This window comes from Thunnus thynnus, chromosome 14 (assembly GCF_963924715.1).
Source record: "Thunnus thynnus chromosome 14, fThuThy2.1, whole genome shotgun sequence".
NCBI classification, from domain to species: Eukaryota; Metazoa; Chordata; class Actinopteri; order Scombriformes; family Scombridae; genus Thunnus; species Thunnus thynnus.
The window spans coordinates 9318570-9335265 of NC_089530.1; the positions used below are offsets into that span (position 1 = coordinate 9318570).

Below are 16696 nucleotides of genomic sequence, written 5' to 3' on the forward strand. Positions count from 1 at the left end.
TGGGACAAGACATCAAGCAGCAGAGCCTCCTCCTGCGCTGAGTGGAACCACAGCACCGGGTGATATTACCACTTCCTGTAAGTCTGCAGGAGGCTCCTGTCATTGGCAGGCCATGCGAATAAAATCGGCACTAAAAAGCCCATAAAGAAGAGAAGAGCCACTCTGTTATTCCGTGATATAGTATATTTGGTGTTGGAGGAACCTCACAGAGGCGTTCAACATGACCCTGCATTGGAAAATTCATGAGCTCAGTCTTCCTTCACACCAGTGATCTCAGCAGGCGCTAAACATCACTGATTGCTGCCAAGGGCCTCTGCCAAAATCGAAGAGGCCATTCAATTCATAACACAAACACAGGACTGAGATACTATTGAAAGACGGTGAGAATGTGTTACTTGATGTTGCCAAGAGGCCATTCGATTCAAGGGTCAAAATACTCATTCATTAGCCTAATGAAGAAATAATTACTTGAGCTAAATGGATGTAAAGTTGATAAAAAAATTATGAATCTAATGATTACAATCAGTAGTTCAGACAGATAAAGCAAATGGAGCAGATATATCGCACATTGATGCACAGTTATTGAGCCTGCAGAACTTAATGATGGCAAGGTGTTTGGATTTGCTGCTGCTGCATTATGAGCATTTGAACAGCTCTCTAATTGAAAGTGAATAATGCAGTAATTTCTTCATCGCCTTGTAACAATAAAAGCACCCAACATCTGTGAGGCCTTCGTGTTGTCAAACAAATTAGAGGCGGCTCCGTGCTAACGCAGCACCACCGATATGCGTGTTATAAAAGCCTGCGCATAATAAGGCAGAAGAGAAATTGTGTGTCTTTGTAATTGAGTTGAAGGCACTGACTGTGATTAATGTGTTTAAGCTCAGCTCGGGCTGTTTGAGTGCAACAGCACTGCAGGTAACACAAACACACAGTCAGCATATGCAGACACTCACAATATATGAATGTATCAGAACTTAACAGCAGCCCAGCAGCATAGCTAATGGAGGAAGAGGGACAGGCTGATATCGCAGACAGACACTCAATAACCCATGATACTTTAAGGCTGTGGGATCACAAAGCATAGCAGTACACAGATTGCAGCTGGCACAGCGTAACATATTGTGGGGCTATGCACGAATGCACAACAAAAGGAATCATTTGACAAAAAATCGGCTGTGTGTACAAAATCTGTGCTTGTGTGCAAATATATACTTCAGTTCCGGGTGCTGAATTGCTATGACTGAAATGTTAGACATGCTCACACTGTTATTATGACTCAGTTTGTTTAGAGGAGACTAAAAACTTACTTTGCTGTGGGCTATAAAATAACATTTTCTCTGACGACTGACTCTGGGAAGCACTAAGAAAACCAACAAAGATGGACTCTCCCAAAATGTGCAGTCGTAAAACCTTTCAGATACTTTCTCAACACTTCACCTGCTCATATTCCTGCTCCATTAAACTGGCATCTCATTATTTCCTCTGGATCCTTTGGGAAACTCCATCAGCACCAGGCTAATACATTCTCCACAAAAACACATTTCTGAATTTGTCACCTCGCTCCACACAAGAATTCTGTCTGATCAAGACTAAGAGTCTGCAGCCATGCTAGCAGCTCTGTGCTGTATAGCTACAGTGGTGCTTGAAATTAAATGTTAAAGACAGCATGTGAACAATGACAATGCTAACATGCTGATGTTTGGCATGTTTGTTTACAATCTTAAAGGTATGGTAACATATGCTAATTGGTGCTAAGTCTAAGTACAGCTGAGCTCACGGTGATAAAAAAATGTCCTTGTTTTTAACAGAAATTTTGACCAGATGCAGTAAATGAAAAGTCAGGCGATCACCAAAGTTATTACAATTCATCCTGAGGGAAATATGAATATCTGTACCAAATTTCATGGCAATCCATCCTATAGCTCACTTAAAATCACCAATGTCAACCATTGTAGCACTGAAGGAAGAGTCAGGGGATCATCAAATTCATTAGGATTCATCCTCTGGGAACCATGAATGTCTGTGCATAATTTTGTGCCAATCCATCAAATAGATGTTGACATATTTCTCTGGATAGGTGAATATTTAGACCTGTTATTGGCACTAGATGAGAAGTCAGGGGATCAGGTCATTAGGATTCATCCATTCACCATGGATATCTGATTTCATGGCAATCTATCCAATAGTTTTCAAAATATTGGTCTGAACCAAAGTCACAGACCAAATTATGTGTTAGATTATGTGGCTAAAACAAACAGCTGTAAACAAATGTTTGGTCTTTACTTTGTTCACAGTGGCCTATCTTTGCCTTTATAAGTGATAAAACTAACACTATGAAACTCATCCTCCTTCTGAGTGGATTTGAAGAAAAGAAATTGATTGATGCTATGGTTGGAGCTACAGTAGTAGCTAGTAGTCAACTTGCATTTGTTTTTGTAGTAATTCTTATGGGGATGGATGCTATGATACATGTGACAAATTCACAATGGAATGACATCCTCTACTTAATCACAGGAAAAATGAATACTGCTGAAACTTCAGAAACAAAAACCAGGAAACATTCTCCCGGGTCCACTTAACCATTATAGGGCTCTCAATCATTCAGACACACTTTAGGAGAAGAGCTGTCATACGTTCCATCATGTTCTCAACAGAAGTACCCTAAAAGAGGCAGTCATGAATAAATCATATATGTCCTCAGCTTTACTATCGGCACTCCATTAAGAGGAAAATTGCATTTGTTTAATAACACAGACAGTGACAGTATTTTGATCTGCACTTCAGCTGTTGGACTTGCATGCACGGTCGAGTTTTGCCTGGACAGGCTCCAAAACCTGCCAACGATCAATAAAGCACAAAGATGACAGTGGAGTAGGAGCTGTATGGAAGAAAGAATAGATGGTGGAGATCCGGCAAAAGACAAAAAAACAAATGTGTTGCACTGGAGTCATGTGGTGCTGAATAGCTGGATAAATCAAGAAGAACACACACTGACGCCGCCACCATCCAGCCTGGACATCTGCTCCCAAGTCGGCTGATGACTCCTCTGCTGCCACAGACCACACTTCACCTGCTGCCGCCCAGGTCCATCCCCCCAGATGGTCAGGCATGCACACTCAGGTGTGGCACCCACCCTCGGTGCTTACTGTCAGCACATCTATGGTCCAGCATGTGGCAGTGCATGGTGGCTGGACTTTCTGCTATCCAGGTGACTGCGTAAAGGACATTACACCCACCGATCTGCAGCTGATTAAGCAACACAACTCTGCGTCTGCAGTCGTTGTTCAGGCTGGCACCAACGACAAAAAATCAACAGTCGCAGACTCTCAAAGAGGAATTCGTCTGCCTCATGGACTGTCTGCTGGACACCAGGAAGCAGGTAATTATTTCTGCCGCCCTCCCCCCATGTTTTCATGTGAAGTTCAGTCACATACACCAATGGCTAAAGGGTTACTGCAGGATATCTCCTTTGTTGACAATTTTACTGTCTTTTTGAATGGGCCTCAGCTTTTTAAATCAGGTGGCCTCTATCCTTCCCAGGAAGGCTCACGCCCTTTATCAACAAACATCAAACTGACCTTGCGGTCCTGTAAGGCTTCTCTTACCTGCTGACTGTCAGAAAACACTTCCTCTAGCAGCTTAGCCAGTCGTACATGCAATGTCATTACATCCTGTTTTCAGTCTAATTTTATCTCTAGTGTTGGCATCACCACTCATAAGTGGCATGGTCAAAATGGTGTAAATCATCGTGGTAATCGTAATTCCCTGTGACTAATTTTATGACTAAGAGCCTGGCTTGAGAAATGAGACTACTAATGAAATTTTAGTTGATACTCCTCTGGACTTCCTAAACCGCAGAGGTCTTGGATTAATCCACATGATTGTGAGAAGCTTGGTACCAAAACAGGACTCCATTAGAATCTGGGTCCAACAAACCAATCCAGATATTTTAATTCTAACAGAAACCTGGTTGTCTGATAAAATTAAGGATGATGTCATTGCACTTGAAGATTACAATACAGGGTGGGCCGAACCACAAGGGGGGTGAGTTGTTATTTTTGTGAGAAACTCTTTTGCTGTCTCTGTGTTACCTCTGTGTCTCTGCCAAAAGAATTTGAATTACTAGCATTAAATGTCTCTTCTTCTTCTTCTTAAACCCTAATAGTAATATGGCAGTAATCAGGGCCTATCGCCCCCCTGTCTGTTCATCAAAGTGATAAGATAAATTGATAGATAAATTGTTAAATCTTATATCTGAGTATGAGGCTTCTGAAGTTTTGCTCATGGGTGACCTTAACCTTGACTGGTTATCTTCTCTCTCTGAGGGGTTAAAAAAAATCACTGTGTTGAATTAAATTTAACTCAGCTCATTTCTTCACCTACTCGACCAGAAACCAGAAATCCAGAAAAATCGACCCTGATAGATATAATCCTAACAAACAAACCACATAAATTCACAGCCAGTGGTGTGTTTGCCCTAGACTTAAGCGATCATTGTCCAATTTTCTGCATTAGAGATTTCAGACAAAAAAAGATTCCACCACATATTATAAAGAGAGACTTTGCACATTTTGCTGAGCAGGCTTTTCTTTGTGATTTATTTCTCAGTGATATCACATGGTTATGTGCTATTCCTGACCCTGAATTAGCCCTAAGCCATTTCACAGATGTTTTTAACTTTAGCAAATAAACATGCTCCCTTTAAGAAATACCGAGTAAAAAATAGATTGAATGCTTGGTTCACACCTGAAATCTCAGAGATGCTAAGGTTAAGAGATGTAGCATGGGCAAAAGCACGAGGCTCAAAGTCCTCTATGGATTGGCAGATCTTTTAGACAGTTGAGAAACAAATGTGTCAGGACAATTAGAAATGTTAAGTCATGTTAATTTGTTGATACTCTTTCTGTTTGTAGTAGTAATTCAGCAAAATTTTGGAAATCCATTTAGTCACTGAATCATGTTTACTCTCTACCCAAGCATCTTTCTCTAGATTCTGTCCTTGTCTCAGGAAAAGAACAAATCTGTGACATTTTTAATAGTCATTTTATTTTTTGCGGTCACCTATTTGAAAATCCAAATATATCTACAATTGCCTCAGTCGAGGATGGGAGCAGTTGTAATAGAAATAACCCTTTTGGCGAAAGATTTCCCCTTAGACAGTTCTCTGTTAAAGAGGTATTTGATGCCTTGGCCTCAATTGACCCAGAAAAGCACATGTAGTGCCTCTGCATAAAGGTGGTCATCAATCTGGCTTCCTTGAAGTTACAAAAGGGGTGCCACAGGGCTCAAAACTTGGTCCTATACTGTTTACATTGTATATAAATGACCTCAGCTCATTGATTAGCCACAACTCTATTCATTATTATGCTGATGACACAGTAATTTACTCTTTGGCGCCTTCTATTGACAAAGCTTTGTCTAAATAAAGTCAGATTTTTTGACTATTCAAAAGTCCCTTATTGAACTTAAGCTTTTACTAAATCCAGATAAGACTAATTACATGCTCTTCACCAGATCCCAAATAAAAAATCCTCTAAATTTTAATTTAGTACAATATCTGGGGTTCAAATTTAAAAAGTCCCATGTTATAAGTACCTGGGTATCTGGTTAAATGAAAAATTATCTTTTAAAACTCATGTTGAGGAAGTGACTAAAAAACTTAGTTTTAAATTAGGTTTCTTTCAAAGAAATAAGCAGTGCCTCTCTTTTATAAGAAGGTTGCAGATTGTACAGGCAACATTTTTATCAGTACTTGACTATGCAGATGTAATTTACATGCATGCCGCTGCCCATACCCTCAAACCCCTTGGTGCTGTATCACAGTTCTCTTAGATTTATTACAGGTGACAGTTTTAGAACCCATCATTGTATCCTTTATGAGAAGGTAGGGTGGACATCACTTACAGTACCACTCGAAGGGAACAACAGTCTTTTTTTTATTTATAAAGCCATCCGTCACTTTAAAGACTTAGAAATATGGGATACCACACTCGTTCACAAGAATGCATTACTTTGGATATCCCATATATGAACACAGAACTGGGAAAAACTGCATTCACCTATTATACTCCTTATAGGTGAAATAAGCTTCGGGACTCCCTTAAATCAGATTTTTATCAGGTCTTTAATCAGGTTTTTATCCCTAGAACATTTTAAGATCCTGTTGACTGATATTTCATATAATGAATGCTCTTGTTTTTCATAATTGTGTCTTTTTCTTTGTGTTTTGTTTTTGTATTTTGTTTATATTTAGTATTTTGTCTTGTGTTTGTGTTGTATTTATGCTTTGTACATGATTGTTGATTTTACAGTTTTTACACTTTTTGTTATATGGTTGTTTCTATTGTGTATTTGCAGGGCACCACTGGAAATGAGGGCCTCGCTCTCAATTGGTTTCATCTGCTAAAATAAAGGCTATCTGTCTATCTACATTTCAATGTCCTCACTCCTGGGGGTCATTTACTCATCTTATTCTGCTCTTCAATTATTTATTTGTAAATTTGGTATCACTCGAGATCTCTCTTGGGGACAAAATTATACTCTCAGCAGGGAATCAAACCTCCAGCTATAATGAGTTTGGTATTCATCAGCACTTGTGCCAATGGCAATTAGGGATGTAATGGCTCCCAGACCAAAAACCCCCACACCACAAAGTATGCTGGGTGGAGACACTCAACAAGCTGAATCTCTGTAGTTCAACTGAATGTGTGTGTGAAGACTTTGTCAAGGTGTCAGCTGAACTAGGTGTTGCTTTAGAGCTCATGTCACGAGAATAGGCCTTTTCAAGAATATGCATATGGTTTTGTTGTCATGAGATGACTCTAGTATCATGAGTATATGCTAGAAATACCTCAGAAACCAAAGAGATTGCCATCTTGACTTTGAAGTAGACAGTAATTTCTAATCCCCTCCAGCTAAAGAAATGGTAATGTGCTGTTTGTGGGCTATCAGTTTCTAGCTAGCGTGTGCCAGCCCCTTATTACCAAATAGGGTGACAGTTTAATGAGCCCCTTGCTTGGTGTCAGCAACACATTGTGAAATTGCGCCTGCTGCCATATTGTGTGCGCCCACTTGAGCATTTGAGCAAGGCGCACAACCAATCATTAACTTGCCGTCTCTTCCCACATGGTGACGTGTTACCCACCTGATTCCTATTCCTTTGTTTAGCCTGAGCATTTGCATGTCACTGGTTTCCCAGCCTCCGTGTCCCCGAGAGCTGCATTATGCTGTTTAAGGCACGCAGTGTATTTAGGATACTAAGGTGAACTTAAGCATGCCTTTAGTGGTTGTCAGGGGAGAGATTAATGCTATTCCTGCCTGTTTAGCAAGTCAAGGAGTGCAGAAGTACAGCTAAAATCACGCAGGTGATGGAGTTTAATACCCACAAGTTAAAGGAATAGAAACATAACTGCTTTTGCAAGTAAATAGAATAATGTAAAATTACAATAATGTAAAATATGGACCTTATATGAACAAAAATACCAGGTCAGTTCTTATACAATAAATACCCGACATTTACTCAAAGCAACTCAGACTGACTGTAACAATGAAAGGGTGCCCCCTAGTGACACCAGAACATGTATTCAAGACAAGACAATGGCTCAACACTTATGGTGACACTGAAGCCACAGGCCGTAATGATCTGGATAACAGAGGATGTTAGCTGGTTGATTGCATGCCTTAGGGTTGCAGCAGGAACCCAATCCACAGCTACAGTCTCCGGTCATTCACTACCCACTCTGGCCTCACTTCACCGATCCCTTTCCTCTCTCCATGTGCCCGTCTCAGTGCCTCAGAGAGTGAAGTGACCTTTTTTAGAAATCTCCCTGTGACTGATGGACTGGAGAGAGTAGCACTGCAGGTGGTGCCGTCAAAATCCATTTATCTCTCTGCCAGTGCCAGGAGGCCAAACCAATCGAACCCCCCACCCCCCACCCAAAAAAGAAAAAGAAACCAAGATCCTTCTTTAAGCAGCATTCACATCTCTTCGAGTCTGAGAGTGTGTGAGCGCTGATACATCATGTCTGCACTGAGTGGCTCGGAGGTAATTGGCTACTTCACACAATCTAAAGCTCATTTCCCCTGCACACCCCACCACCCCTCCTCCTCTTAACAACTGCCAATCCTGCTGGTAACTCATTTGATGCCGAGTCCCCACTGACAGCTGATCACTTCTCCTTCATTTGGGAGAAAAGTTATTGTCCATTGATGTCCTCCCGGCATGGAGCAACATCAAGAGAGGACTTCTTTTTCAAAAGCTCTAATGATTCACATTTTAATTGATATTTAAAAGGTGTTTTTTAAGTGTGAGAGAGCAGTACCTTTCAAAAATACAACGTATGTTTTCTTGTCTCAGTGGGCAGGTAAAAAAACCCACCGGTGTTCTTTCAGATAACAGTGAGTTTATATCATTTTAAGTTAATTCTATATTTATTTAATGAGCCAGTTAGTAACTGTCATAAATGTTTAGAAAACTAAATGTTATCTGCAGTGGGAATGGGAAGCGCTGATACACAACAGCACTGTTTTGCTTGTGCACAGTAACTGCTATGTTCCAAGATGCTATTAAAGTAAAATCAATGTTTTAAATCTTGTCAGATATTCTTAAGGTTTTACAGTTTTGAATGAAATTTGGGTGTGGAGAAGGGAATACACAACAGTTAAAAGAATAGTCTGATCTTTTGGGAAATACGCTTATTTGCCTTCTTGCAGAGAGTTAGATGAGATGAATGATACCAATCTCATCTCTGCACATTAAATATTCAGCTACATCCAGCAGCCAATTAGCTTAGCTTAGCACAAGACTGGACACAGAGGGAAACAGTTAGCCAAAGGTCTGTCCGAAGGTACAGCCGTACAAAAAACTAAGTGTGTAAACAACAAATTTTGATTTTATGGGGGATTATGTATGGGACTACTTCGTGTCCGGGAGCAGTGACTTCCTGGAGTCTCTGCTGGTTGCCTGGAAACCCTACAGTGCTAATCTATGGTAATCTAATCGGCTAGATATGAGAGTGGCATCGATCCTCTCATTAAACTCTCAGCGAGACAAAGAATAAGCAAATTTCCCAAGATGTTGACCTACCCTGTTAAGTTATATAAATTTAACTACAAACATCTGTAAAATTGTCGATAGCCAGTCGTGAGAATTCTTTGTTGCCCTTAGAAAGTCTTTATTGCAGTAATGAGGATGATACATCTGCTTGATTATTTTCTACCTCTAGTTATATCTTTTTGTTAGCGGCATCTCGGTTCCTCCTTTGGGAAGAAAACGATTCATGTGATCTTAATGCAAACTGGCCTCAGTGACTCACCATGCTGCGCCTCCCTCTGCTCCAGCTCCTGCCTGAGCTGCTGCTGCTGCTCTTTCATCCTGGCCAGCTCCTGGATGCTCCCTGAACTGAGGCTGTGCAGCCTTTTGGCCAGAGCCTCCAGCCGGTCCCGCTCCAGGTACACCGCCTTCATCTCAGCCTTCAGCTCCTTGGCGCTGCTGAAGTCATTACCTGCACCAGTGCACCACAGGAGGACATTATGCTTACACCGCCCATTGATGAGCAACTCAATCATTAATGGTGTAATTAAGTGAGGCTAATGGCAGGAGATTCAAGTAAATGAGGTAAATAAAAGATGTGAGATGTAGGAAGGAGTGGATTGGGGTGGGGTTGAGTGGAGTGTCACCTGAGATGGCCGCCAGTTTGGCTTCATGCAGCGCCAAGAGCTGAGTTTCGGTCTCGCTGACCTTCCTCCTCAGGCTGCTGCCCAGCCTCTGACTCATGACCACCTAGGGAAAAGACAGAGAAGAAGAGGTAGAGCAGAGAGCGGGGGGAGGGTGGTAACTAACAAAACCTTTGCAGACACATGGATCCCACAGGATGCATAGAATTTCCAATTCCGCTTTCATTTTCTTTTTGACACACATTCTTACAAGACCTTACAGATTCATTTCCGTCCTTCTGCGCTCCCCTTGCTTTGAATACGCAGCAGAGCATCAACACCAATGTTAGTTTGTCTATAACCTTTAGAAAGAAAGGGAATGTGTCTCTTTTCACGTGGACAGACAGGGAAATGTGAAATCTCCATAAAAGATGCCATTAGAATGTCAGAGAGGAAAAAGGCCCTGAATGTCACAGGCCTGATGGGGATGCAACACCTCAGCTCTCCAGTATTCATAGAGGAATAGATGGCTTCAGATATAGCCTGTCTGCCCCTCATCTGCCCTCCCTCTGCCCTTTAAACCTCTGTTTTTTCCATTGTATTCACTTTGAGTTACAGGCAGATACAATCCCCATGGCGCGCTTTCCTCTTTTGAGGAACTATTTTCACCGCTCAAAGGGATGTGGAGCCGGATTTTCTGACATGTTATCTTCTTGAATCTGACACAGTTTTGTGCAACACTTTGAAAAGGCTGTCAAACAGGTTGGTATTTCTGAGGCAGAACACCTCTCCAGGGAGTTTTCTTCCCACAAGAAGTATAGAGTTGTTTTTTTTAGAGTTTTTTTCAAATAGGTTTGCATAATTTTATTTCACAAATTACATAAACTGGAAACTGAGTGTTTTTCAAACTGTAGAAATTCTGACATTGGTAATTTAATTTCAAAACATCAGGCTATTTCTCAATTTTGCAAAAGTCAATAGTGAAAGTGAAAGTTACTTTCATGTGTTACTCCAGGTGTGCCATTTTCCACATGGTGGATATCTCATTTAGGAACAAAACTTTCATTTGAACCTAACAATGGACAATCTTGTGATTGTGTGTCTTTTTGTGGAAAACCTATATATTTCTTTTGAGGTACTGTAGCAGCATCAACCAACCATTTGATGACAGGTTTCTAAAGGACACAGATGACAGTAAAAAGGTCTTTACAGAGCTCTCTGCCTCCCGCTGTGCCCCCTCCCTCTATCCTTGAACCACCACTTTTTACAGATTTCTGCTGCTTCTGGCTTTTTCCAGCTGCAGAGATGTGTGTATAGAGATCAGTGAGAGGGAAAAGCAAACTCCTGAGAAGCAAGAGGGAACTCCAGAGACACAGCACATACAAAGGGAAGCATGCAAAGCCATTCACACACAAGACACATAGAGAAAACCCACTAAAGCCATGCTAGCTCAACAGACATTTCACATAGACACACAGCGCACACGCATCTGTGAAATCCACTACCCATAGCTGCTAAAATGACAACTAAAATAAAGACTACTATGATTAAACTACTAACTCAAGTTGGCAGTTCAGTACTTTGCTTATTCAGCTGCTTATTTCTCATCAGAAATGCAGAAAAAATCAGAGCTGTATTTTTTGGCAGCATTATATTGTCTCAAAGAGGATTTTTAGACAGGGTTTATTCAAAAGGACATCTCCTGCTGCTTCTGACTCTTCCCATGATGCAACGATGGAGAGTCCACTGCCTTGTCAAATAGAAATAAGCACCTGAATACAAACATTTCCATTTAGTATGCCTATTTAACACACTGAAGCTGGCACACAGCACATACTTTCTATTTTGACTTACTTATTACATATTCATACACATTCACTCATTGTTGGCATGCTGAGAAAAGTCTGAGGTGTTACGGAATAAATCGTGTCAGAGGAACACAGCGCCTTACTTTAGCAGTGGCTTCCTTGATGGACAGATTCAATGCCTGCTCCTGCTCCATGAGTCTGAAAAGGGAAATAAAAATGGTACAATGAAAAGATGCAAATGCAAGGATTAACAGTTAAAGTTTACTCTTGTGTCTGCTCATCTGGTTGTTAAACACAGAATTTTCAAGAGAGTTACTGAATATTTTAAAACTTTTATAAGAAGTTCTCTGCACAAAACCTATATTTTGAGTTGCACAGACCTTATTTCTTGTGCAGAAGTAAAAATGAGGGCTGCAACTAATGATTATTTTCATTATCATTATTTTCTTGATTAATCATTTGGGCATTTTAAAAAATGGTGAAAAACTGTTTCCCACAGTCCAAAGCGATCATCATAGTAGATGAAAAAAATTGAAAATAATCACATCTGGAACCAGTGAGTTTTGGTTTGGATGATCAATCAATCATCCAAATTGCTGACTATGAATATTCTGTCTATCAATGAATCCATTTATTGAGTGATTGTTTTAGCTCTAGTAAAAATAAATGTATCCTTGAAGACAAACCTCATGTTTATGTGATCAAATACCTCGTGATTCCACAATAAAACATAGTGCAGCTACAGGCAGTAGGCACCAAGAGGTCCCGCCTGTTCCTCATTCTCTATCAACTACTACTGTAAGTAGAGCTAGACCGATAAATCGGCCACGCCGATATTAGTTTATTGCAGATGTACAGCATGTCGGCAGATAAGGAACAAGAAACTGTAGAACAGACATGCTAAACTAGATTTGAGGTAATTTAGAAACAGTGTCTCCATTACATAGTTTGTCCACCAGAGAGCACTGACAAATAGATTATTCAGCCGCTCAGTATGCATCTTGGTCACAATTTGAAAAAAAAAATCTAAGGGATCCTTATGAAGATTGTTTGTTTATCTTAAGCATTTTTGTTTAAAAAATTACTATCGTCGAATATATCAATATCAGACTTTTTAAACAACCAAATATCAATCCCAGTATTGGCCTCAAAAATCCAGTATCAGTGAGACTATACTACTAAATCATCAAGATAACAATCCCACCCTTTACTTCTAATTTTTTAATGCAAATGTAATATAAGAACCTGAGAAAATGCTGTCTCCAAAACCACTTTCTAAAATTAAGTTCCTATTGTGCATAAAAATCCAAAAGGCAGCTGGGCTGAAAGCTGATGATTTGTTTCTAAGTCACATGCTTATATCTGTCATTTCAATATGACCCGTGACACGTTTAGTTGACTGAAAGCTTTATTTACTTATAATTAACAACCTGTGAAGCAGCTTTCATGATAACACGAACAGATAATATAGATTCATTTACTGTAGGTGTATTTGTTGACTGGCCCATTAGATATAACTGTATAGATCAATATTTCAGCTATCAAGGGTAAATGTCATATAGGTATTAAAGAATGTAATTACTGTGTGTAAACATGCAAACAAGACAAACCATTAAGGTCACATTATTTGGTGACAGGGAAATAAATCAATTAGTAGATGGAAAAACGGAGCATAAAATCTATTACGCACGACACAGTCACCTTGAAATCGTCCCAGTCGTCTCATATCACAAAATCAGTTTGCCCTTTAAATGTTATTCTAGCTAATGCTCAGGGTGAGTCAGAGAAAAATGTTGTCTCTGAACATCAGTGTTACAGCGCCCTTTTTTCAAGGATGCAGCGCCTCTGGACAGTGTGGATTTCATTAATCCAACACCAATGAAAAAATACACCTTGATATGAGAGAGAAATGTCCTGTTTTATTTGGAAAAGGGAACTGCAACACAATCATCATGCTGACCCCAGGGTGCCCCACCTGGAGCTGTGCAGCTGAATATCCAATCTGAGGTCACAATTTCAATCAGTAACGAGAATAAATGCGTTCCAGTTGGGGTGAGAATATGTCAGATCCATTTATGCCAGTGATGGTGGGTCACGCCACTGAAAAGGCGATAAGTACAATTTACATGTCTTTCTAACGAGTGGCAAGACAGAGAGGCTTGCCACAGTGCTCCCTCGCAAGCTATTAACGTCAGAGGATATGATGCAAAGTAATCATTTGCATCTGAGAAAAAACCATTAAAATTCAAAGCAGGTGTGAGAGAAGAGGATTGAAAACACAGGGGATGCAAGGAATAAAGAAAAAGTAGTTGTGGCTGCTTGATACATCCTCTCTGAATCTGTAGCATGAACATTACTCATAAAGTCTTAAAAATGGTTACATTAATTTAGCTGTAGCTTTTTCCTCTTCACTTGTCAAGCTCTTCTATGCAGTTATTTGAGATGTTAACTTGGTTGAAGCAAGAGGTGAGATTTTCACTCAGATCTACTTTCTTGGCATGAAAAGACAAGACAATCATGCTGTAAGGATTTTTTTTTCAAAATGCCACAGTTTGACAGAGGATGAATGAAGCTGGGAGGCAAAGATCTGCACTGACACAACCTCTTCCAAATGAACTAATTTGATGATAAGAAAATGCGTGACATGATGTAAGGCAATATTCATGGCCTGATGACTGACGTGTCACTGCAACTCACAGCTCTTTAGCATCTCCACCTGGTGACCGACAGTACTGCAGGTACTCTGAGGACAATCTACAGCATGAAAAGAGGTCAATCTAAGGAAAATATGGGGTTTATAAACTCATTGTGTGTGTGTGTGTGTGTGTGTGCACGCGCGTGTGTGTGTGTGTGTGTGTGTGTGTGCGTGTGTATTTTCAAATAAATGTGAAACTATTCAGCTCAATCGTCTTTACTGTTCTTACTCTGCAACTCACTGGTGTTTTCCAATATTGCTGCCACTACTGATGTGTAGAGTAAATTAATAATGGGATTAGATCTGCAATTTGTTGAGCAACAGAAAATTTATTTAGGAAACTATTTTGATAATCGATTAATTAATAATAATTGTATAATAAGAATAAATAATTAATTTTTTAAGGGAAAAAATGCTAAAATGCAAAATTTTCTGGGTTCTAGCTTCTTAAGTGTGAATATTTTCTGGTGTCTTTAGTCCTCTATGATAGTAAATTGAGTATCGTTGGGTTGTGGACTGTTGATCGGGACAAAACAAGACATTTTATGCTGCATCTTGACAGATTTTCTGACATTAAGTCACCAACTGACTAATCGATTAAATAATAAAAATAATCGACAGATAAATCGATACTGAAAACATATGGGATAGAGGACAAAAGTAACTGTACTGCTAAGTAAAAAAAAAAACAGTTTTTTTTTATCTATACAAGACATCGGATGTCATATTTCCCAGACAGATTTCTGTTTAAAAGTAAAATCCAGTGTAATGTCAGAGATTGTGTGATGTTAGTTTCTTATTTCAACCTGAAGGATATATTTTTCATATATTTTTTTTAATATTATAGAAACATTATTTGCAAACATCATCCTAATAGGTCACATCAATTTTTCTACATTTTCAGCACAATCAGGTGCTTAAAACCTATAAAGTCTCTTGAAAAAGGTGACCTTCTTTAAAATGCAATTTAAACAAAGCCCATACAAAAAACCTCTCTGTACTTGTTGAATGTTGTCTTTTGAATTGAATCTGTCCTTCAACTGACAATGAAATAAAAAGATTGTTTCCTTTTCACTGCACATTTTCAGCAGCTAAATGACTGTTGCTCTCTTATTTGACTCACGGAGGATGCAGTGACTGTTTTCTGTATTAATATTAATATTTACCATTGTTGATGCTTGTTTTGTTGTTGCATATGTTGGCTGTTTGATAAATGTAATGTCAGGATTTCTAAGTTTTCTGTCTGTCATTTTCAAATTGTTAGAATATTCATGACCTAGACTGTAATGTATATTTGAGGTTTATTTTATGTATCTCATCTTGTGTATAATCTTAGTACATGAATAACAATAAAATATATAATAAGGCCAACCTGCAGCCGATCAAATCACTTACAAGTAAAGACAAAGCATATGGCGGCCCAGTCAGCAAATGATTTGCACAGTGTGGGTGTGAAGGCAAATGTCAAGTGCAACCAATCGAAGTTTGAGCCCAGAGACCAACAGGGAAAACCACCACACTAAGGTGTAAAATGCACTTGTATAAGGTGTGAAAATGTTTCTTTGCAGAACACTCCAGGGTGCAATATGACATTTACATTTTCCTCATACATTTGCACATTTTCTCAACTATGTTGGACTGCATGGGTGAAAAGCATATAAGCATCCTGGACCTGTAAAAGCTTGCAATATGTCTAAAGATCTGCAGTGAATGCTTGAGTTTCTTCATCTGGATTTGACTTTTCTCATGAACTGATCAGACCGCATAATTTCCACTAAATGCAGTCTGGTGTCAGTAGAATTCTTGAGAAAAACCACAAAATGTTTGAAAGGGAAAACTAGCCAGTAGCTATATCTGTATCATATCAGCTCTTATTCAAATACTTAACCTACATATTCTTCCTGCACCTCAGAATGTAAGACAACCTTTCAACAGCCTGTCTGATTGCACAGTTTGTCGTGTGTACGTAACCACATCTTGCCAGATCCCTAATGTACTTTAACATTAATCTAAACAAAAATATTCAGAGTAAGAAGTGGTTAAATATTCTTCATGCATATCCAGTGATGCTGACCTGAGCATGGAAGGTGGAGGAGAGACGGAGATCTGCGTGCGGTTTTCGGAGGTGACAAGGTCCTGCAGGGTCCGGCTCATGTCACGGAGCTGGGCCACGGTGCAGCTCCTTAGCACGGAGCCCTCGAGCTCCTCAGCCTCCACCTGCTGCTCCTCCTGCTGGATCTGCTGCTCCAGGCATCGACTGCGGTCCTTCAGCTCCGCCAGTCTCTGCTGCAGCTCCTCTACCTCCACCTGCATTACAATCCATGGCTTAATTCTTCTGTGTTAACTCATCCATTTCAGATATTTTTTGGTTCTCTACTGTCTGTATGATGGACAGAGCATGATACCTCTCCCTATAGTAGGACTTTAATTATTACAACATTGAGAACTACAGTATATTTAGCAGCTATTGAAATATTTAGCAGTATATATTTCATTTGCTATGAAGTCTCTCTATAAATTAATTGCATTTTATCTG

At 39.7% G+C, this 16696-nt stretch overlaps 1 protein-coding gene across 1 annotated transcript in view; it reads right to left on the bottom strand.

The window, feature by feature from the left end:
- Positions 1-16696, bottom strand: part of disc1 (DISC1 scaffold protein) — a 49768-nt gene that overhangs the window by 22641 nt on the left and 10431 nt on the right. The window contains exons 6-9 of the mRNA XM_067609668.1: positions 16235-16467; positions 11609-11663; positions 9682-9784; positions 9318-9506 (exon numbers count right to left, since the gene is read on the bottom strand). Coding sequence (XP_067465769.1) covers positions 9318-9506; positions 9682-9784; positions 11609-11663; positions 16235-16467 — 580 coding nt within the window. The remainder of the gene's footprint in view (positions 1-9317; positions 9507-9681; positions 9785-11608; positions 11664-16234; positions 16468-16696) is intronic.